This window comes from Musa acuminata, chromosome BXJ2-9, assembly GCF_036884655.1.
Source record: "Musa acuminata AAA Group cultivar baxijiao chromosome BXJ2-9, Cavendish_Baxijiao_AAA, whole genome shotgun sequence".
Classification (NCBI taxonomy): domain Eukaryota; kingdom Viridiplantae; phylum Streptophyta; class Magnoliopsida; order Zingiberales; family Musaceae; genus Musa; species Musa acuminata.
In genome coordinates this window covers 49,215,099-49,235,907 of record NC_088346.1, presented here as the reverse complement: position 1 = coordinate 49,235,907, position 20,809 = coordinate 49,215,099, and the positions used below count along the sequence as shown (strand labels likewise).

Genomic DNA, 20,809 nt, shown 5'->3' with positions numbered 1-20,809 from the left:
CCACTTATGCTATCCACATGAAGATAATGATAATAATAACGAGGATTAGCCCGCCAAAAGTCGAAAGGTGATGATCACAATCAGAAGGTCATGCGTGGCATGATCAACATAAGTCATGATCTTTATATATCGCGATTAACTATCCTGACGTGGCCCAGCCATTTTGGTCTCTTGCTCGATGTGGGACCCGTGCACAACAAGGAAGGAACCTTTCTATTGATTGTGTAGAGCTTTCTGGACCCAAGCATCCAACCCGATGTGGGTCGGCACAGGTGAGACAACGTGGCCGCCACTCGTCCGTGACTTCCTACGTCATCATACCATTCATTATGTGAAATGTAAATATCAACCTCTTTTTGTTTGTTTGGGATTAATCTTCAAAGGAGTCAGAGACTTTGAGTTGTATTTAATTATTTAAATAAATCAAAAAATATTACATATATAATTATTTAATGAAACGTAAATATCAAGTAATGTTAATATGGGTGTGATGCTTGGTCGATATGTCAAACTAGTACGGTATATAAGACGATATGACGTGGTGGTTCACATGAATGTAACATTTAATCGTAGATCTATTATAATTTGTGCCACCATTGTGTTTTGACATGCCAATGATGTTTTTACATAATGTCCTACATGATAAATGACTTAATCATGTTATTGGTGGTGGGTGTCATTAGTGCTGTTTCATCATATACAAAAGATGCCTCACATGCATCGCAAGAATGAGACATTATAATTACCATTCACATGAATGAGGTGAGAAGCCTAACTAGCATGTCAAGACCGAGCAATGGGACCTTATACATGTCAAATCTCTCCTCATCTATATCTTTATATTTCCATATACAAATAATATTGGAATATAATATCCTAACCGTAGATGACTTATTTTCAAGACACCAAAGATGATTCACCATGTCGGACACATTTTATTATGCTGCCAGAATAACATATTTGCAAGGAAATTATCAAGCAAATATATATATATATATATATATATATATAAACAGTATACGTTCTGACATATTCGGCGGCCAAAGAAATAGAGATATACACGATAGTGCCGTGACAAGTGAAGCCATAATCAGTCATCTATTTCATCAAACAGTATATATGATGTGATTGGCAGGAAGACACACATTATTATTAGAACTTGTATCTGCCAGACTGCAGAATCAGGCTAAGGAAGGCGAGGAATGATTCGTTCCATATGATGATAATAATAATTAGCTTTACCCTCCTTCCTGTCGTTGAGGCAGAGTCAGATGATTTGCACCCTCCGCTATCCTAACCCTTCCAGATGCTAGTCCTGCCGTGAGTTCCTCCACAGGAATCCGAACCACATCAATGCGGTTGCCAATGTCTGCAATATACCGGCTGGCACAATAAACTCCGACGGCCGTCACCGCCATTCCATACACATTGGTCGTGATGAGGCGGAACGGTGTCGAGAGGACAGCAGCGAGTGGCCCACCGATTATTGATATTGCCTGTCCACTTTGTCCAACCACTCCTCGCTCTGCCACGAGAATACCTGTCTTGCAATAGATGGCAAAATCCTCGCAGTTGGTTTTGAACACACTGTAGCATCTGAAACCATTGTTAAGCAAGTATTTGGCTCGGTGGACGACCATTTCAGATGGATCAGAAACTGCGAGGGTGCATGTTCCACCTCGAGCCTTGGCAATAAACAATGCAGGACTGACCCCATACTCGAAGCGGTATAGGACCCCGCCAGCAAGGAAACAATTGAGACAAGAAGACATCACTCCACGCGACTCCAATGCTTGATTGGTGCATGTCGAGCAGGGGGCTCTATGGGGTCCGGAGCTACTGAGAAACACATCTAGAACAGTTCCGGTTCCCACCTCTTCGCCTCTTCCTCTCGTGAAGTGGATCACCTTATCATCACCGACATAGATACCTGTTGTTTTTAATTTAGATAGCAAAAATTATATAAACATTTATTCTAATTAATATCAGGTACTATAATTCAAACAAACACATTGCCAACCAATTGATACTGGTAGATTTGTTCAAGCTTAGGTGCATAACCAACAAGTTTCAGATGCTAAATTACTAGAGAAAACTTGATGGAACTAAAAACATGAACAGCGATGCTGAAATAAAGTTCATATTGGAAGGTCACCCAGTTGGTTGATGATGATGGCCAACACCTAGCGACGATTTGACAAAACTAGCTTACGGTAATCAAATACATTTATAAGTCGATGAAGGCCAACTTCAAAAGTCAGAAAGTAATTAATTAGCCAAACTTATAACCATCAAATGTCTCTCCAATGTATTATTCAACAAACTATAGTCCCTAATTCGTTTATCCTATCCTCGAGATCGTAAGTTGAAACATCAAGCCTAAGCTTTATGAGTAAATTGTAAAACATTGGTCCTTCAGCTTTGCATCAACAATTTATTTCTTCAACTTGAAAGTGGATACATTTAATAATAGGAACTTCCATAATTTTATGAAGAATTGTCAAGACTGAACAGACCGAAGCTCTATCAGTCGAATCTGAATAAATTCACTAATATCACAGATCATGGCTTAGCGTAGAAAGAAAGCAATGCACTATCAGTCGAATCTATCATATTGCACGATAATACAGAATTGACAAGAGATATCTCCAAAATTGATATATGATGACCTCACAAATACAGTGGAAATCGTTCTTCACGTATTGTAATATCACTTTTGGATAGTTTTATTTAGAAGATAAAGAATTCTAACATGTATGGAACAAACACATTAACATACAAGAGATAACTATCCTCTTAAGCTCATAGTAACACCACCCTATGCTATTCAATGATCTAAACGTGGCTCGATGAAAGATCAGGAACACGTAAAATGGCAAGGAAACTAAAATAAAGAGATCGCAGCAGAATATAAGGCCACAAGCCATGTCGAAAAACGTTTCACCATGTTTGTGCGTGATGAAGCAATCGACTACCCGTGGCACCAGCAGCACTTGACGGAGCATAAAATCCAGAAGCATATTGCTGATAAAAATATAGCTGGCTTTCGATAAGAATGATCGAAACTAATGCAAACGTTTCCAAGCAACATCAAATTTTTTTTTAAGATGCTTCCAGACGGGGAAGCTTAAAAAGCTAAACAGGAAACATTTTTAACCACCTAACTCAGAATTATATACCTTCTCTTCGTGACAACGAAATTCGATAGAAAGATATCATCGAGAGAGTGGATCCAAGTCGCAATTGGAGGAATCGAAAATTAAGCTTAAAATCTCGTGTTCAATTTCATCATACACACTTTCCACCGCTGATTTGATTTCAAACAAGATTTGTCTTTTAGACATAGTTAACGGGGAATTAAGTCATTTATCAGAAGGATAAGAATTCCATGAAACATGAAATATCACCAACGATTATCCAACACAAACACGTAACTCATACGAATCGTACCAAATTATACAACTAAGTAGAACGATTCCATGATTGCATCCATCGGAGCCCATCCAAAACAATTATAATTCAATAACCCAATCAAATACAGAGAAGAAGATGGAATCGCAGAATCTTACCGTGGTGAGCGTAGATGTAAGCGGTGCGCCACGAGTAGATGTGATCCCCTGGCTTCAAACTCTCCTTCCCGATCCTAAGTTTACCGATTGTCAAGTCCAACAAAGCCATCCATCATTCAAACAAAAGCAGATCGAAACAACCACAAAGAAGAGAAAATTCGATCCAAAAACGACAACCAAATAAGGATCCGTACCTGTTCGAGAGAAGCCCCATGTTTCCCCACGTCGATCTCGATCTCGATCTCGAGGTCGTCGATCGGAGAAGTGAGGGACGGAGAAGAGTTCCGAGGTTCCCGCTTTTGCCGCCTTCAAAGGACTCTCTTCGTTTCCCCCCTCATTAAGGATTTCGCGAAAGCCGCATCCGTCCGATGGGACCGACCATCATCCAACGGCTAGAGTAGCAGTAGCGTGGCCACGACGGGCACGTTCTCCCTGCCCGTTTTCGCTGAGGCAGGGCACCGCCCCACTGGGCACGGAATCCAATCAGAAACCAGAATCAGATGCCAAAAGGAGTTAGGAAAGCACCACGTCATCTTTAATAGTCGTGCAAGTGGGACCCACCACGTCATAGGGTCTTCTTAAATGGTTTATTTTGGCTTCGAGGACAAGCCTTCATGCCCATCGAAAGAAGCTAAAAGAGATCTTTCATGTACAGTATGACATCGGATACGTGGAGCTGTAGAGAGGAGATAAACATGGGGAGTCCTTCCAAACCCTGGAGTGCAACTTTAGGATCTCCCTGGCCTTCTCCTCCATCTTCCCCCCGCAGCCAACTTGGAGCACCAGGCACAGCTTGGAGACCACCCCCACGTTCATCATCTCCTGCAGCACCGCCGCCGTCGCCGAGTGCCGCGCCACCGAGTGCAATATCCTCACCGCCTTCTCGCTCGCCAGCTGCGACACCCGGAGTATCTTCTTGGACACCGCAGGGATGGCCGCCCGGTGGCGAACCAGCTCCGCCCTCCCGTCGGCGCAACCGCAGAGCCAGTCCAGGCCCGCCAACGCCAGCTCACAGACTCTCTTCTGGGGGCTCTCGAGCAGCAGTTCGACGAGGGCGTGCACCGCTCCTGCTTCCACCGCCTTGACGCGGCTCTTTCCGTATAGACACAGTCTGAGGAGCGCATGCAGTGCCGCCTTGGTCGCCTGCTGTGAGATGCGGTCACGCACCACGTTCACGATCTCCTGGAACAGCTCCCCGCCGAGACCGATCGATCGAGCCGGCGGGATTACTCCGAGTAAAGAATTCAGAATAAGCATCGCATTGCTCCGCGACTGGTAGTTCGATCGTCGTAGGATCATCGACAGCGACTCCATTATGCCGCCGTTCTTCACGAAAACATCGAGGAGGCCTTCTTCAGAGATTTCAAGAGTCTGAAGGAGGACGAGTGCCTCATCGCAAGCGCTCGCGGACTCCGAGCCATCACTGGTTTCTCCTTCCGATCCGTAGTTGACTATGACGGAAGCCAAGAAGTCGACGACGCCGGGAGTGGCCTCGACGAACCGCCTGTTCCTGTCGCTCTCGGAGACGATCGTCCTAAGCTCCCGCAGGGAGCCAAGCCGGAACTGGGGCAGTCTGGCGTCCTCTAGGAGCTTGGCGATCTGCTCCTTGTCGATGGGGGGCCTCGGGGTCGGGATCCGATCGACGCCGTTGGAGGAGTTGAGGGTGCACCACGCCTGGATCAGCCGCCGGAGGGTGTGGTTCGGGGTGAGCTCTCGGTCCTCCAGGGGTTGCTTCGTGGCCGGGCATGTGCTCTGCTTCCTGTCAAAGATCCACCGCTCGATGCTGTCGCGGTCGTAGGTGATGCCGGTCGTCAGGGTCACCGGATCTCTCATGAGCTCCAGCGATATAGGACAAAGAAAGTAGGAAGGGACCTCCACTCCCTCCATCGAAGCCAGCAGGTAGGAAGGTACAGGAAGAATTCTACTGCGAGGTTTTGTAGGGAAGTTTTAGGATCTTAACAGATGAGGCAAGGAAGAGATTTTGCGTTCCTTTCTTGGTAGGATGGAATCGAAGGGAAGGATATATTGCTGGGGGTTGACGAATGGAATGGGCGTTTATATAGAAGAGGCGAGAGATTGGGGGAAGATTCAAGACCAAGAAAGTCAACCCGGGGTGGCGGTATGGGAGGAGGAAGTTCCTGTGACAGAAATGCTAAGTTTGTGGTTGAGGTGTTCCATTACCAATACATGATTTCCTGCTTTCTTAGGAGGAAATCTGAGGGCGTTATATTTTAGGAGTTGACAAATGACAAAGTAAACTGTTTGACTTTCTGTGTTTTGAGATCCGGGGACTGTTCATCGCCAAAACTTTGACCGCAACCTGTGGAAGGAAAACAGGACAGCATCTATTGGCTTGAGTTGCTCAATTTTAATGGTTACTGAGATTTGGACAAAGGAAAGGACTCTAATGACATGGAAACAACAACATTTCTGTGGAGAAAACAAAAACAAAAAGTAATTAATTGTATGTTTTGTAAATAAAAAATCACTTACATGGAAAGAAAGAAAGAAAGAAAGAAAGAAAGGGGTTTTGACCCTTTTCTGGACTTGTGTGGGAGATTCTATTGGCGGAGCCGACAGCGTTTACTTTCGTCGGCGCCGACTTCTCAGGTCAGATAAGCCAAGCGGTGGCGTTCCACCTTCTGACCTGGGAAAGAGGAATCGGTCACGTGGATTCTTCCCGCGGCCTAATTGCGTTCTCTGCTTTGCATACGTACATGTAATCTACGCTATACATATTTTCGCCCCAAGGTTAAATTATTATATATTTATTTTCTATTACGGTTATTAAATAATTGAAAATAAATATTTAAAATTTCTAAATCATGTGAGATGATGAATGCTCGTCTCTAGAAGACGGAGAATCAAATCTCTTTTTTGTATTTTTAGAGTATACTGATAATTAATACATATGATCATCACATAAAATTCAAATTGAAAAAAAAAAAGATTATCTACTATTCGTCTGCCAATATATAAGAGTCCAAGACAAATAATTATGAACTGTCGTGTGTATAAATAAGAGTTCAACGATAGATTGTTTAAAACGATTAAAAACATCATTCAAATAAAATATTTTTATTTATTTTATAAAAAATGAGAGGATTATTTTTTTTATCACGTAATACTCATATATCTCGGATTACTAATATATGCATCGAAAAGATTAAATAAATTTTTTTATCGTCACGTGAGGTTTAATCTCGTGTAAGGATACGAATCGTGGGAGTAAAAGAAAAGGCACGTGAAAAGAATGCGTGGAACAAAATTTGACTGCCGCATTCCACCGCCACTAGCGTCGACCTAACGAGGCGAGAGAGATGAGAAGACTTTTTTGACTTTTCTTCCCTGCTCGAACGCAGTAATAGGAATAGTCGCATACCGTTAAAGGCAACGCCGGAAGGACCGAACCTCCATGACTTAGTTTGATCGATGACATTAAATGATAAGTATATAATAATTATCCGAGAGGTTAAAGATATCGAGTCAATTTTGAGCCATGTAAGAACTCGTCATAATGGTTATGTGGAGGAAAAGTCAGATTCTACAGTATATAATAATTATCGCTCGCTCGCTTGGGTTCTCCTCGCCATGAGCGAGGCAGGAGGGACAACAACGTCGGGATCACCGTCCACATCTCCCTGAGAGTTAAAAGAGGAGTCTCGCCATGTTAATCTCGCATCATTAAGATGTGGAATCGGTGGTCTTCTCTCAAAGTCCGTCCCGTTCGGCCGCTTAGCTCCTCCTCGTCCTCTGACCGAGTTTACGTACGTCGATTAAGATTTCTCGCGGCGGAAGAGTCGCCACGTTGTCCACGAATCGTCCTTAAAGACGGTCGAAATCCTCCCATTAACTGAGGCAACGAAGAGAGAAGAGACCGCTACGATCTATCTGACACGAACAGCATAGTTCGGCGATGGAGGAGAGCGAACGAAGAAGGCTAAGTAGGATCCATGTGATGTGTTAGATATAACATCAACGAACAACATGGCCTTCTCATCGAGACATATTGACGGATACGAGCCCGAAAGGTTTGGGTTCTGTTCTCAGTGAGTGTTATGGTCGACGGGTTATTGGCATCCCTCTCTCTGTCTCTGTCTCTCTCTTGTTTAAGCTTTCTTTCTTAGAAACGTCACCGGAGACGTGAGGTGACTTTGGTGGGCCCGATTGTGATGTGTCCAATCAGAGAGCGAGCAGGTGAGACATGCAAGACAACGGTGGCTGAAATTTCAATTACGATGTGAAGGCCACCGGGAGTGTCACCTTCGGCGTATCAATCCGTGTACTTTTGGGTGTCATTTGCTACGTATGGGTATAGCTTTTATTAGTTTTCTATATTTCTCATAAAACCTAATGACTCTTTCTTTTAATCTCTCTCTCTCTCTTGGCTTCATAATTGATTATTTATTTTATTTATCAAGTCCACTTAATTCATGTTCGACTACCTTTTAGATTGCTTCATATGTTGATCATTCGTACAAATTTCCAAGGATGGGGTTGATCGAGTCATTTTTAGAACCATCAACATCACAAATTAGAAGAGGATCATAAGATAAGTTAGAGAATGGGTCTAAGAAAGTGCCTTGTTTGATTGGTTCGATGAATATATTAATTAGTGATAAGCGATGCCGAAAGTTCTCGAGCACTAAGGCATTCTCGAGATTCACTTTCATACTCGAGCCAAAAGTTTCTCCATTAAGTAAGCTAACGTTTTTGTGAGCTTTGAGAGAATAAATATTTCATTTAGAGAGAGAGAGAGAGAGAAATATATAAATAATATTTTATAATATCAATAGAATAACAATATGCCATTTGAAATAGGTGTTATCCTATGTGCTGATATGAATTATATCATTTTAATCAAACAAAGCTGTAGCGGTAAATATAAAATTATAATTATGCTTCCGTTATACAAAAAACTTTAACGTCAAAATTAAAATCAAATAACAATATATCAAGATAAGAGTTACGTATTTTTCGATATCATTCAAAAAACCTTTTATCTAATCTATATATGCACCGTCGTTTGATCCAAAAGAAATAGTAAAGAAAACTATACTCGTCTTCCTCTCTTTTCCTATCATTTATACAATTATTATAGATGATAAAAGAAGGACTATGTAAAGATGAGTTAAATAATACTATTGATTAGGTTATTTTTAGAACCAACAACATCACAAACTTAGAAGAGCACCATAAGATGAGTTAGAGAATGGGTCTAAGAGAGTGTCTAGTTTAATTTGGTTGATAAATATGTTAATTAGTGCTCAGATGTCGATAAAGTATAAAGAGCATTGAGGCATTTTCATTGATTTCCTTTGATACTCAAGCTAGAAGTTTTGCCATAAAGTAGGCTAATGTTTTTATGAGCTATAAGAGCATAAATATTTTCTTTAAAGAGAGAGGAAAAATCTAAACAAAAATTTAATAGGTGTTATCCTATGTTTTGATATGAAATATCTTATTTTAATCAAATAAAATTGTAACGATAAGCATAAAAACTATAATAATATTTTTTGTTACATAGAAAAACTTTAATGATAGAATCAAAATTAAATAACAATAAATCAAGATCAAGATTGTATAACTTTTGATATCATTAAAAAAACTTTTACCTGATCTTTTTTTATTGATTGATAATTATAATTAAAATAATTATATATATATATATATATATATATATATATATATATAATCTAATTAAATAAGATCATATGATCTAATAATCGATGGATAAAATTAATCTTCTTCAAAGTCTGCTGTCCTGCTTGTTAGATTTTAGGTTAAACCATGAGAAAATCCATCATATGTATCATTTTAACATTTAGGAAGTGACAGAGAACTTTCTCACTCGTACCCTATTTCTAGAATCAAATTATTTTAACTGATACAGAGATTTGACTTTGCCAACCGAGTGGGTGAAAAAGGTGGTGCTACGTGTTGAGATTTGACTTTGCATGCAATCTCTTCCCACACTACTTTGGATCCATTCTACTACAAAAGATAACAATCGATTTATTATTATTATTATTAGGTTCAAGTCGAGATTTCGATAAGATCAAACTTACGAGCATGAATAATCAAAATTGTAAGATCAAACTTGGAGTCTCCTTTCTATCACATGTTTCCTTTACTTTTCTCTCTCTCTCTCTCTCTCTCTCTCTCTGTGTGTGGCTTCTAGAAAGAGCACGCGTCATTCGGTAGACTGCACAAGGCACCTGAGGACCTGTGTCTGCGTCCGGAGAACGTAACATTATCTTAAGAATTGCATGCGACAAGTGCACCGAGCCAAAGCCGCATGATTGCCTTTCCGTAGATGCCACAGATTTCGGGACCCAATTCTGTCCTCTCTGCCTACGGAACGGATCGACAGTGTGGTGTGGGTTGGAAATGGCATAGCCAAGGCGTTGAAGAAGAAGAAGTAGCATCCTCGATCGCTTCAGCGCTCCCTCTGACCACGTCTCGGATTTCGTTGACTTGACTGACCGATTGACTGCATCCGGACTCCACGTCACCACCTTTCCGGCACCCCTCTCCCTCTTCTTCCTGACATCTTCCTAAACGCCACTAATTCCTACCGAATCCTCCCTTAATTAGTCAACTGACTACCACCAGTGGTTGGTTTGACTTGGAAACTTCCAAACTGGCTGGCTCTGGTTGGGGTGGCGACATCATCCATGCATGCCGTCTGCTGCTCCCGGAGAGTTTTTACTTGATCTAACTTCTCTCCTCCGTCTGTGGACGAGTTCAACGTCAGACACTGCTTCTTTTTCTTCTCCGATTTCGTTTCTTGTGTCATCATACCATTGTGCACTCCATTGACCTGTTGTGTCTTTATATTTCACGTGAGAGTCCTCGGATTCTGCATCCATCCTCCTCCCTCTCTCTCTCTCTCCCTCTGATCTCTTCGCGTCCCTCCGACACATCACATCCGGTTCTGCTCTCACCATGTCTTCCTCTGATCTCCCCATGGGCGAGCAGTCATCCCGGAGAGAGCTGCACGGCCCGCGCCCGACTCCTCTCAAGGTTCGAAAGGACTCCTACAAGATAAGGAAACCTCCGATGGCCGCGCCACAACAGGCCGCACCGCCGCCTCAGCAGCGGCGGCCCATCATAATTTACACCGTCTCGCCCAAGGTCATCCACACCACTCCTACCGACTTCATGTCGGTGGTACAACGTCTCACGGGCGCCGCCGCAGCCGCCTCGTCGTTCTCTGCGCATGGTCCTTGCGATGCTTCTGTGCTGTCTCCTCGCATCGACGCCGCCGGGAAATTGTTCTCTCCGGCTGCTCGTTTAGCCACGTTCGAGAAGACAGCGCAGACTGCACACGGTTCGAGCGGCGAAAGGTTGACGAAGGGGGAGCAGAATCTAGCCGAGGTTCTGCTAGGGATCGACGGTGCTGGTGCGTCGACGTTGGACCGATCGGCTGGTCCGTTTCCAGGCATCTTGTCCCCGATTCCTTCTTCCCTGCCATGCATATCTCCCGACTTGTTCGCATCCTCCACCGCTCAGCAGCATCAGATTAACTTCTTCAACGAACTCAGCCCAGCGATCCAAAGCAACAGGAGCTTCATGGGGATCAACAGCTTCTTCCCCAGTCCCAACAACTTCCTATCCAGTGGAATCGTTCCTTCTCCCGCGTCTTACTGGGACCTCTTCAACCAGTACCAGTATTAAATCTCCGGGACCGCAGGGAGTCGAGGACACGCAACACGATCCCCGAGAAAGGAGAGAAAAGTGGTGTTTGGCTCCGCCAGCAGTAATTGCAGTTGAGACGTGCAGCTATCGAGAAAGTGATCGCACGGATAAGTAGGGCACGCATGTTGACGATATCAATGCCCTGTCTCTGACTCCACGTAATCTTACATCACGATGAACCGAAGCTTCTCATTCATGTTTCGATACAGTCAATTGGATTTGTTCTACGGCAATGTACTTATAATAATTAATTAGATGAAGCTCGCGGTGAAACCATGAGAAGCACAAGATTGGCCTACTTTAGTTCTTTTAGATCAATCTATCGAGCATTCCTTTTGGTACCCATGATTACATCCCATGGTTTGAGTTTATCTCGAGTTAGTTCAGTATACTGTTTCTACGTATTTATGGTTACTCGAAGATAGACATCGAGATTACTCGGAAATAGATATCCAGAAAAGTAGCTTAGACTTTGTACCCCTTCATCATACGGTTGTATCAATCAAGTGATTGCTATTCTATCAATGAATTCACCCACGTCATCGTCTCCCTATGCTATCCAGCATATAACGTACGTGTTAATGGGGCTAATTGGGTCAACGACTTGAACAGGTCGATGTATCAATCTGTGTTTACTGCATTTGACATTCGAGCTTGTTCTTTGTGACTTCTCTTCTTCGTTGCACTGAAGCAATCCGAAGGAAGAGTACAAACGCCATGACTCGCTCACAGTGGCTCCGCGGTGATGGGGTACTTGTTCTTGGGCATGCGAACCAGAGTAGCATGCAAGCTGCTGTCTTCATCCAGAGGTTTCCACCTGCAATCAAAGGTTCCATGTGAGTTCCATTTACTCGGAAGGAAACAGCTCTCGGTTGCTTCGATCTTCTACTTGTATCGGCATATCAGATGGTGGATGAAGATGCAGATCTCCAGCTTCGCCAAGTGCATTCCTGGACACATCCGCGGTCCGCTTCCGAACCCCAAGAAGCTGTATGGCTTCAGTGGTTTCTGCAGCAATCGTACAAGATGCATGAATGGTTCGGGTGTCAGCTGGAAACATGGCTCTGTTTCTCCGACTTACGTCGAATCTTGAAGGTTCAAATTTCTCGGGGTCGGGGAAGACATCTGCGTCATGGTGCATCGATACGACGTCCACATTCACTGACCAATCCGTCTTTATCGTATGACCTGAGGAATTCAAGAAACTTAGGGGTCAACTTGCTTCGGCAGAAATCGTACCTACGCAGGGTTTAATTTGCAGCTTCCAACCATCGACGGTGAAGTCCCGAGGTGCTTTTCTGGAAAACCAGGGTAGGATGGTGGCCTTTCTCAGTGTTTCATTTATCACCTGGGCTTCAAGAAGATGAAGGTGAGCGATTCAATGCAGTCGAGGTTCGTGAATGACTTGGATGATCTCACGCTCACCTTGTTGGTGTAAGGCATGCTATTGACTTCAGACCAGGTGAGATGTGAGCTGCCGTTTCTAGCATTTCGGATCCTACCGTGCTCTTCCTGCCAAGTATAGTCGTTCTGAGACTCCAGAATCAGTGTTGCAACATAACATTGAGTTCGCACTTACTCTGAGATTTTGCAGAGCATGGGGGTTCTCTCCCAGGAACTTGATGAGCCACGTAAGTGCAGCGGTGGTCGTATCATGGCCTGCGATAAGCAGAGTCAACACGTTGTCCTTCAGCTGCGTGTCGGTCAGCTTATTTGCATCATCACCGCCATCTTCGTCTTCTTTGCTGTGCTTTCTCACGAGGGTTTGCAGGAAATCGTGGTGCTCGTGTTCGCCGTTCCTCCTCCTGGAGATCATCGAGTCCAGCATCGCGTACATTCTGTTCCGAGCCTGCGCCATTCAAGCACCACGAGCATCATCATAGTTTGGTTTTCCTGTTGCTTGAATCTTCCACGGATCATGTGCATTACCTGTATGCCGCGGTGGAACGTCGTTCCAGGGATCTTGAGAGGCAAGGAGGAAAAGGTGGATGATATAAGCTTGAAATTTGCGCGAAACTCATCCTGCTCATCTCCGGCTGGCTCCAAGCTCATCATTATGCTGGTGATCACTTTGAGAGTGAACTGCCATCGGGAGAGGACGAGGAATTTACATGGAGAATCAAAGGTCTCAGTGCTTGAGCATCGATCTTCTTGGCTTACCGTGGATGCCTCCTCCAGGACCAACACCGGTCGCCCGGGCCACCCCTCCAGCGTCTTGATCGCCCAGTCATCGATGAATTGGAAGTGCCGCTTGAGCGAATCCACCGACAGGGGCTCAGCGATCAATCGGCGAAGCTGCTTGTGCTCCTCACCTGCCGTGGTGAGCAAGCTCGTGGGGCCGAGAACTTGCTTGCCTGCGTACGACAGGTTGAGGCTCACGCTTCCATCTTTTCCGGACAACAAGATTCTGCTCGCTTCCCTTCCGGTCACGAACACCGTAGGCCTTCCCAAGATGCTCGTCTTGAACACCCTTCCGTGACTGACGGCGAGGAACAGAGAGAAGCCATGGTCAAGATGCAATGTAGAGATCGAGACCGTAGATTGATTACAGAGCCTGTTCCAGGAATTCATGCAAACCTGCGCTGCCTCTTCTTGATGAAGCTGTAGATACCACAAGGGCTCGAGAAGTCGGACAGAAACGAGAGTGTCTCTCCTATCAGAGGCCAACCCATGTTCCCTGGGATTTTTCTCATCTCCATTTGGGGCTTCCACGATCGCAGCCATACGAAACCTGTGATTACGAGTACGAAGAACGATGCAAGGATCTGTGTGCCACTCAGGTCCATAACTTGCAACTCCAGAAGTGAGGTGCTCCGAAGGAACCCAACATGTATATATCGGCCCCGTGCTTTCGATTTCATGCATGGACGACTCCGTCTGAAGTGTTGCAGAGGATTTCTTCCTCGTTAATACCAATTGCCCCTGTCGTCGTTGTGATTCAAGCAGCTTAGTTATCTACCACGAGCATCTGTCTATAGCTGATACCGGTTGAAGAAGTTGATGCCTTCCGTTGTCAGCATCCTTCCTTCTCGTTACATTAGATAGGAATTTCTTGTTTGCATCGCTGGCTCGGTACACAACAAAGATTCAAGGAATCTAAGATGCCAGATGATGAATCCATGAGGCCGCCCATCACTCCACTGTCCCACCTCTCAGCCTGAACAGAGGCTGATCAAAGAGCAAACTGATGATTCACGGCGAATTTGCTAGCAAATCAGATAGTGGACACAAAGCAAGAGGTAATTCAGTTGTATGTCTGCATCACACACACACACACATCATGGAACATGGTGCAAGCTGATTCACGCTTGCTTTCCGGTTTGTTCATTTGTTTCCAGCACACATTGATCCAAAGGCTACACTCGAGCTTCTTGTTCATGAGCTTTGTTTGCTCTATGATCCTAAAGCAGAAAAGTCCCGTCCTAGGCAGGCAGATATGGTGAACAAGACTTTTTTATCTTTGGAATCCACTAGCTTGGTTAGTGGCCAAGCCATAGCTGGATTCCCAGCACAATCATTGGTGGATCAAGATCACCTGCTGCATGTAAGAATCCTTTATCTGACCGAGGGTCAATCTTCTACGATTTTGTATTGTTGGCAAAAGCAAGAGTCATCGTGTTGCTTTGACTGATTCCTGATCGACTTTTAGGACCTGCACAAAGGGATAAGATGAACTAAATGTTGTTGGCGAATTAATTCTTTCGAAATGATGAACTACAGCAGTTCTTCTGGTGCTGCTACCACACCATTCTGATCATCTTCTACCTATGCACAAAACATGCTCATGGCTTACCTACTAAAATAAGATATCCTAAAGCTGTGAATCATGCTGATGAGAGATAAGAAGCTGCACCTTATCTTATGACCAGAAAAGAAAAGACAAAGAAAAGGGACATGCACTTAAGCACTAGAGATGTTGAATTAGACAAACACTCGGTAGTCAATCTGAGGAGTCTCCACCCAGAAGAGATGGATCACAGGAAGACCACATACACGATTTGATTACAGCACCGACTGCTCGGGGAGCAGTGGGGGAAGGGACAAGAAGAGACAATTATTGAAGGCCTCCCCATTGCGAGTGGCTGGCAGTCGTGTGGAATGCATACTCCCTTCCCATTTAGTAATGCCACAGATGGTGTCCTGCAGCACCAGCCACCCTGGTGCTGGTCTATTCAGCAATCCATGAGCAAACCTGTACCAATAATATTTATGTTCATGTTGTCCTTGACATCGATTGGAGAACATGATGATATGACGCTTTAATCACCCTCCTTTGTGCGGCTGATACCTGTGAGACCAGTGGTAATATGGTTCTTAAAGCAAACCGAACAGAGGAAAGGAAATGCAGGGAGACAGAGGAAGGAAAGAAAGCATTAAAGCATATGTACACCAGTCTATCTGATTCCTTATGCTTACCCTAAAGAGTGAGCTTGGTCACCTCCTGAAACTTTCACGAACGGCATCATGTAATTAATGGAACTCCCAGAAATGGTCGGAAGAAACCACAAGTGCTCCTCATTCTTTCTACTGTTCTAGCCAGTTCATTCATGGAATCCATTTCATTAAGACTGTAGAACGTGTATCATTTAACTCCTAAGGCTCACAGACAATTCTTGTTTGCAGGAGATTGGTGAGTCCTTGACTTCTGAGCCTCCTTGTCCTTCGCTCCAAGCTTCTCAAAGTACATGTCCATGGAAATCTTGTAAGCTGCTACCACTACAAAGTTGCCTATCTCTCTGCCTTTATCTACCACTGTTCTGCTACATGCATCGGGACCCATCTTGTTTGATAATGCCATAGAGGTGTACCGGCGTCGCCCACTAGTTAGTGCCACCACCATCATCCGTCTTCACCATTATAAAGCCCTCGCCACGGCGTGTGTCTGCCACACTACTCTTCTACCACCCTTGCTTATTGTTTCTCCTTGCCGACGCACCCCATGGCCCTCGGTGACACCAAGCTTTCCCTCGAAGGCGTGGAAGGCCAAGCGCCCGACGTCGGGGAGCAAGACTACACCCAGCGGGCGCAGTGGCTGCGCGCGGCTGTCCTCGGGGCCAACGACGGGCTCGTCTCCACCGCATCGCTGATGATGGGAGTTGGGGCGGTGAAGGACGACCCTAAGGCCATGATCATCTCGGGCTTCGCCGGCCTCGTCGCCGGCGCATGCAGCATGGCCATCGGGGAGTTCGTCTCGGTGTACGCACAGCTGGATATCGAGGTGGCGCAGATGAAGCGGGAGCTACAGACGAAAGGCGACGGAGCAAGCGCCGATCGGCTGCCGAGCCCGGTGCAGGCGGCAGCCGCGTCGGCGCTGGCATTTTCGCTGGGGGCGGTGGTGCCGCTCCTGGCAGCCGGGTTCATAGGCAACTACAAGGTGAGGCTGGGGGTGGTGGCAGCGGCGGCCAGCGCAGCGCTGGTGGTGTTCGGATCCGTCGGGGCGGTGCTGGGCCGAGCTCCGGTGGGGAGGTCGTGCCTGCGGGCGGTGGTGGGGGGATGGGCGGCCATGGCCGTGACCTTCGGGCTCATGAGGCTCTTCAGCGTCAGTGCCCTTTGATCTCTCGTCCGCATGTCGTGGTGAGCTCAGAACTGTATGGGAGTAGTCTAAGCTGCCTCTCCTCCTAAGCTTGTTGGTGGAGGAATAAATGTTGTGGAGAAATGGGAAGCCAAATAGTAGCGAGTGTGATTTATGCACATCATCTCTTCATCAACGTTGTGCATGTGGTTTCTACCTCAAAATCACGTCCTCTTTCTTACCACGAGGCATCCGATCGGAGTGAGACGCTCGTATGCATGTCCTTCTTCACTCCTCTGCAGCTGATTCCCATGGAAATAACGTATATGTATATATAAATACGGCAATTCATTGTCAGCCATGATAATGCTAGTGGGAATCATAATCAGTGTAATGATAGAGTCGAAGGTGACAACATATTAAAGCTCCTCCTTTGCCCCTTTTCCTTTTCCGAGATAAGACAGCCACCTTGCAACCTTTTTCTTGACAGTGGTCGTGACGACAGAGTGTTTGAGATTCTCGGTTCATTTCTTTGATATCCTTCCGAATCAATGTTCGGAACGGACAAGTTATTGAGGTATTATCACAGTGATCGACTCCGAATCAGTTGTGGTTCGACTCTACTTGTTTCTCGGGGACAAAGAAACAGAGGTAGCAAATAGAGGTGAAGAGGCCCATGGAACATAAACCAACGCCTTCCTTCCGAGCAATATATATGGAGAATCTGAGATAAGAACAAGAAAGTCACTCATCTTTTCTTGGTTAATTATATATTATTTTATGTAATTAGTTATTTTTAGTATCTTAATTTTTATACTTTTAAAAATTATATTAGAATTCATATACTTATGAAAGTGAAATATTTAATCTCGTTTCTCCTCACATAATTGATTTTATTGACGAAAATATTAAACATACTCAATGATAAATCGAGGTAAGATAGAGTCGCTCAATGATAAATCCTATGATATTTTCATCAATAAAGTCGACGATGTGAGAAGAAATGATGTTAAATATTTTATTTTCATAAGTATAGGGATCTCAATATAATTCTTAAAAGTATAAGGATCGAAATACTAAAATTAATTAATTAAAAACTTTGATCCTTTATCCAACAACACATGTACCCATGAATTAAAAGCTACTGGTGGATCCGCGCTATCTCTCTCTCTCTTCAAAAAATATATATTTTTCTTTACAAATACTTGATTATTATTTACAATCTTATTTTATTTTTTAATTTCTAAATTATTCATATATATATATATATTATTTCTTTTTATTTTTATTTTTTCTCTGTTTCTTTTTCCTCGGGGACAACTAGTGGGATCGGAAGACGAGGATAAAATAAAAGACTATGGAAAAGAAAGAAAAAAAATAAATTTGGTAATATAAGATCATAAATAGTAAGATAATATTTTTATTATTTTTTAAAGAATCATCAATACCAATATCTTATGAATAGTGAAAAAAAGGGTAAATAGTGAGCTTCTAAGGGATGATTGTGATGTTGTGATTTGGGTTTTGGGCAGCCTATTATAAAAGGTGGATTCAAAGAGGATGGTGAAGCTCCCCAAACAAATCCCATTCTGTAACTTGTAAGATGTGAGATTTTGGCTTTTGTTTTCTTTAGATGTTTTGCACCCTTATTGATTCTGAATGTTTTCAGCAGAAATATCCATCCGTTTTTGTGACACATAAGAAGCACTCTCATAGCATGTCTTGTGGGATTTGCAGTGAAATTAATCCATCACAAAGGGAAATTAATCCAATGAAATATAACATGTATTGGTTTACGGGAGCTGTCGAGACATCGATTAGATTTGTATGGCCTGCTTGCTTGTGAGGAGTGTCGGATTCATGGGGCAAGCAAGCGTGGTTTCGATAGATATCACAGACTCCCTCCCTCTCTCCGTAGACTGTTGAGCATGGAAGATGATGGCATCAAATAAATGGGAGTAGTTTGGCTGTCACTGTTCAACACAGTCATACTGCAACCATGAGGAAGGATGACCTTTGCACCTCCACATTATTAATCACTCACCTTTGCCGAAGCTTATCCTGATTCATGCACTGGGTTGGGTCGATGGTGGCTACAACCTAAGCACAGAGACTTTGTCACTGTGCTCAGGTTGGATAAGCTTGATCAATAAAATAGATGATGTCTCAGAAGTCAGCAAAAGCTCAGCTTCCTGTAGAATACTCGAGTATTCTTTGTACTTTGTTTGGAGCAGTTGGGTGACTCGTTGATGATCTCAAACGCTTCCGTTTCTTTTGTGGTGAGAGTTGGTCGTCATTAGACAACATCATTCACCTCAGCACTGCATGAGGATCATGCAATGGACAACATGCATTTTATGTATACTTTATATCAACTGAGACAAGGAGAGAAGAAGAAGAAGAAGAAGAAGAAGAAGAAGAAGAAGAAGAAGTGGAGATGGCAGAAGAGCCTCATGCTCTTCTGTGAGGGCTCAATCAAAGCTCCCCTTACCATGTTCTTCTTTGCTACAAAGTTGAGGAGGCAATGGTATGGGTCCATATGTATAGTTGACCTCTCATTGTTGTACCACAGAAGCCTAAGATGGCATTGCAAAGTTGTGGTTGGGAGCAGGTAGCCTTAAATAACAGTACAAATACACATGGAGGTGTGTTTCTTGCTGCAATCATCACATCAGGGAGTAATTGCATTGTGAATGGCATCTGTGTGACAATGACTTTGGAGTAGCTGCTGATATCTTGTTCTCAACTTATGATTTTGAGGTAAAGCTTTTGACACACTATTATCATAACATAGCAAAACCCAATCATAGCACTGTGTCAATTTGTTCTTTTATGATTTTGAAGATATAAACACAGAAATAAAAAACATCTAATCTCCTATCAAAACAAAAGCAGACTAAAATCTTATAAATCTAAACAGAAAGCCAACAAGACAGAACATGGAAGCATGCAAATATTATCGTAAAACATATTTCTTGGATTAGTATCGTCTTTCGTACAAGATCCTTTAGCAACTTAAAAGAATAAAAAAATCATGAAAAAAAATCAGACGATTCATAGACTCTAAAGTAGGACTCAGAGGGTGCCAAAAAATTACTAAAAATTTGATTGCATAAGAACCAATTTGTAACTGTTTTTTTGCTCATTCAAATGTTATCAACTGGTAATGTATGAATACGTCATGCGATATGATACGCTTATGCCACCACCATGATAATATACAGAATGTAAGAGTCGTAACGATATAACTCGAGATGCATGTTATATCCCGTCACATGCGTGTTGAGAATGATAAACACACAATTGTGTACATACCGACATGACAGATACACAAAAAGATAAAAAAAAAACACAAAGATATATGACTCCAGATACTATAGAGAAAAAGTAAACATTTAGGTAATTTTAAAATTTTCTCATCTCAAATAATCATATTTTGAGTCATGAAACTATTGATCTCGAAACGTAAATATTTTTACGATTGCTCGATGTTCTTATAAAATAATTCTAAAATAATAATTAGTCATCAAAATAACTTCTTTTGCTTACATTGATGATCTCCCGTGAGCTATGGACCACACACCCACATCAAGCCGAATGAAGTGCTGCTTTAGGGCAATTATTGACCCAAATCCCTTTTGTGGGCCTCCACACCAATGATGTGTTTGGTACTACTAATTGAGGTGGATCCATGTTGGACCACTATACACTCACCTTCCTCTCCCTCGTGCGATTGATATTGGCACACAAATAATAGCTAAATCTTATTTATTCCATTGTTTAATCCCTCTTATCATTGGAACTATTGGTGGACATATAATTACAGTTTACTAATATCATATAATTATATATGTGTCCCGACACCCGATGAGTATCGTTAGTTCTACATTCTAAAATCATTGTTTTTCTTCTTTCTCTTTTCTCTAATGCACGCAAGGTGCTCGTTGAATTACTTGTAAAGCTTTTTTTTTCGCGAAACGTCAGGACTTGTCCGTCATTCGTTTTTCGAACTAATTAACTTTCTTTT

The 20,809-nt window shown here is 43.3% G+C and overlaps 5 protein-coding genes across 7 annotated transcripts; 2 read left to right on the top strand and 3 right to left on the bottom strand.

Annotated features, from left to right (window-relative positions):
* Window positions 1-1,079: 1,079 nt before the first annotated feature.
* On the bottom strand, window positions 1,080-3,920 carry LOC103999379 (protein LEAD-SENSITIVE 1). The gene is made up of 3 exons (XM_009421136.3): window positions 3,764-3,920; window positions 3,570-3,643; window positions 1,080-1,930 (listed from the first exon to the last, which is right to left on the bottom strand). The coding sequence occupies exons 1-3, from the start codon at window positions 3,781-3,783 to the stop codon at window positions 1,239-1,241; spliced, it is 786 nt and encodes a 261-aa protein (XP_009419411.2). The 5' UTR covers window positions 3,784-3,920; the 3' UTR covers window positions 1,080-1,238.
* Window positions 3,921-4,198: 278 nt separating this feature from the next.
* Window positions 4,199-5,614, bottom strand: LOC135623827 (E3 ubiquitin-protein ligase PUB23-like). The gene has a single exon (XM_065127210.1). It carries the CDS (start codon window positions 5,454-5,456, stop codon window positions 4,215-4,217), a length of 1,242 nt encoding a protein of 413 aa, XP_064983282.1. The 5' UTR covers window positions 5,457-5,614; the 3' UTR covers window positions 4,199-4,214.
* Window positions 5,615-10,248: 4,634 nt separating this feature from the next.
* Window positions 10,249-11,558, top strand: LOC135623828 (protein MKS1-like). Its single transcript, XM_065127211.1, has one exon. The coding sequence runs from the start codon at window positions 10,518-10,520 to the stop codon at window positions 11,247-11,249; it is 732 nt and encodes a 243-aa protein (XP_064983283.1). The 5' UTR covers window positions 10,249-10,517; the 3' UTR covers window positions 11,250-11,558.
* Window positions 11,559-11,590: 32 nt separating this feature from the next.
* On the bottom strand, window positions 11,591-15,854 carry LOC103999378 (abscisic acid 8'-hydroxylase 3). Of its 3 annotated transcripts, XM_009421135.3 has the most exons (10): window positions 15,687-15,854; window positions 15,264-15,558; window positions 13,431-14,922; window positions 13,200-13,352; window positions 12,850-13,119; window positions 12,696-12,782; window positions 12,540-12,618; window positions 12,352-12,458; window positions 12,160-12,278; window positions 11,591-12,087 (listed from the first exon to the last, which is right to left on the bottom strand). In XM_009421135.3, the coding sequence occupies exons 3-10, from the start codon at window positions 14,133-14,135 to the stop codon at window positions 11,997-11,999; spliced, it is 1,611 nt and encodes a 536-aa protein (XP_009419410.2). In that variant the 5' UTR covers window positions 14,136-14,922; window positions 15,264-15,558; window positions 15,687-15,854; the 3' UTR covers window positions 11,591-11,996. The 3 variants fall into 3 exon arrangements, 2 of the variants coding, with proteins under 2 accessions (XP_009419410.2, XP_018673726.2); XM_018818181.2 differs by lacking the exons at window positions 15,264-15,558; window positions 15,687-15,854 and having other exon boundaries at window positions 11,605-12,087; window positions 13,431-13,749; window positions 13,848-13,981; XR_001975563.2 differs by lacking the exons at window positions 11,591-12,087; window positions 12,160-12,278; window positions 12,352-12,458 and having other exon boundaries at window positions 12,561-12,618; window positions 12,696-12,768.
* Window positions 15,855-15,864: 10 nt separating this feature from the next.
* LOC103999376 (vacuolar iron transporter homolog 1) lies at window positions 15,865-16,961 on the top strand. The gene has a single exon (XM_009421132.3). The coding sequence runs from the start codon at window positions 16,210-16,212 to the stop codon at window positions 16,822-16,824; it is 615 nt and encodes a 204-aa protein (XP_009419407.1). The 5' UTR covers window positions 15,865-16,209; the 3' UTR covers window positions 16,825-16,961.
* Window positions 16,962-20,809: the final 3,848 nt, after the last annotated feature.

What these genes read in the sequence shown, in the direction of transcription:
- LOC103999379 (XM_009421136.3), bottom strand. Translation starts at nt 3,783, where the DNA reads ATGGGGCTTCTCTCGAACAG. An exon ending in ATGGGGCTTCTCTCGAACAG is followed by an intron (nt 3,644 to 3,763) that starts GTACGGATCCTT and finishes CGGTAAACTTAG; the next exon opens with GATCGGGAAGGAGAGTTTGA. An exon ending in TTACATCTACGCTCACCACG is followed by an intron (nt 1,931 to 3,569) that starts GTAAGATTCTGC and finishes TAAAAACAACAG; the next exon opens with GTATCTATGTCGGTGATGAT.
- LOC135623827 (XM_065127210.1), bottom strand. Translation starts at nt 5,456, where the DNA reads ATGGAGGGAGTGGAGGTCCCTTCCTACTTTCTTTGTCCTATATCGCTG.
- LOC103999376 (XM_009421132.3), top strand. Translation starts at nt 16,210, where the DNA reads ATGGCCCTCGGTGACACCAAGCTTTCCCTCGAAGGCGTGGAAGGCCAA.
- LOC135623828 (XM_065127211.1), top strand. Translation starts at nt 10,518, where the DNA reads ATGTCTTCCTCTGATCTCCCCATGGGCGAGCAGTCATCCCGGAGAGAG.
- LOC103999378 (XM_009421135.3), bottom strand. Translation starts at nt 14,135, where the DNA reads ATGCATGAAATCGAAAGCACGGGGCCGATATATACATGTTGGGTTCCT. An exon ending in TCCTGGAGGAGGCATCCACG is followed by an intron (nt 13,353 to 13,430) that starts GTAAGCCAAGAA and finishes TCCCGATGGCAG; the next exon opens with TTCACTCTCAAAGTGATCAC. An exon ending in TCGGGACTTCACCGTCGATG is followed by an intron (nt 12,459 to 12,539) that starts GTTGGAAGCTGC and finishes TGAATTCCTCAG; the next exon opens with GTCATACGATAAAGACGGAT.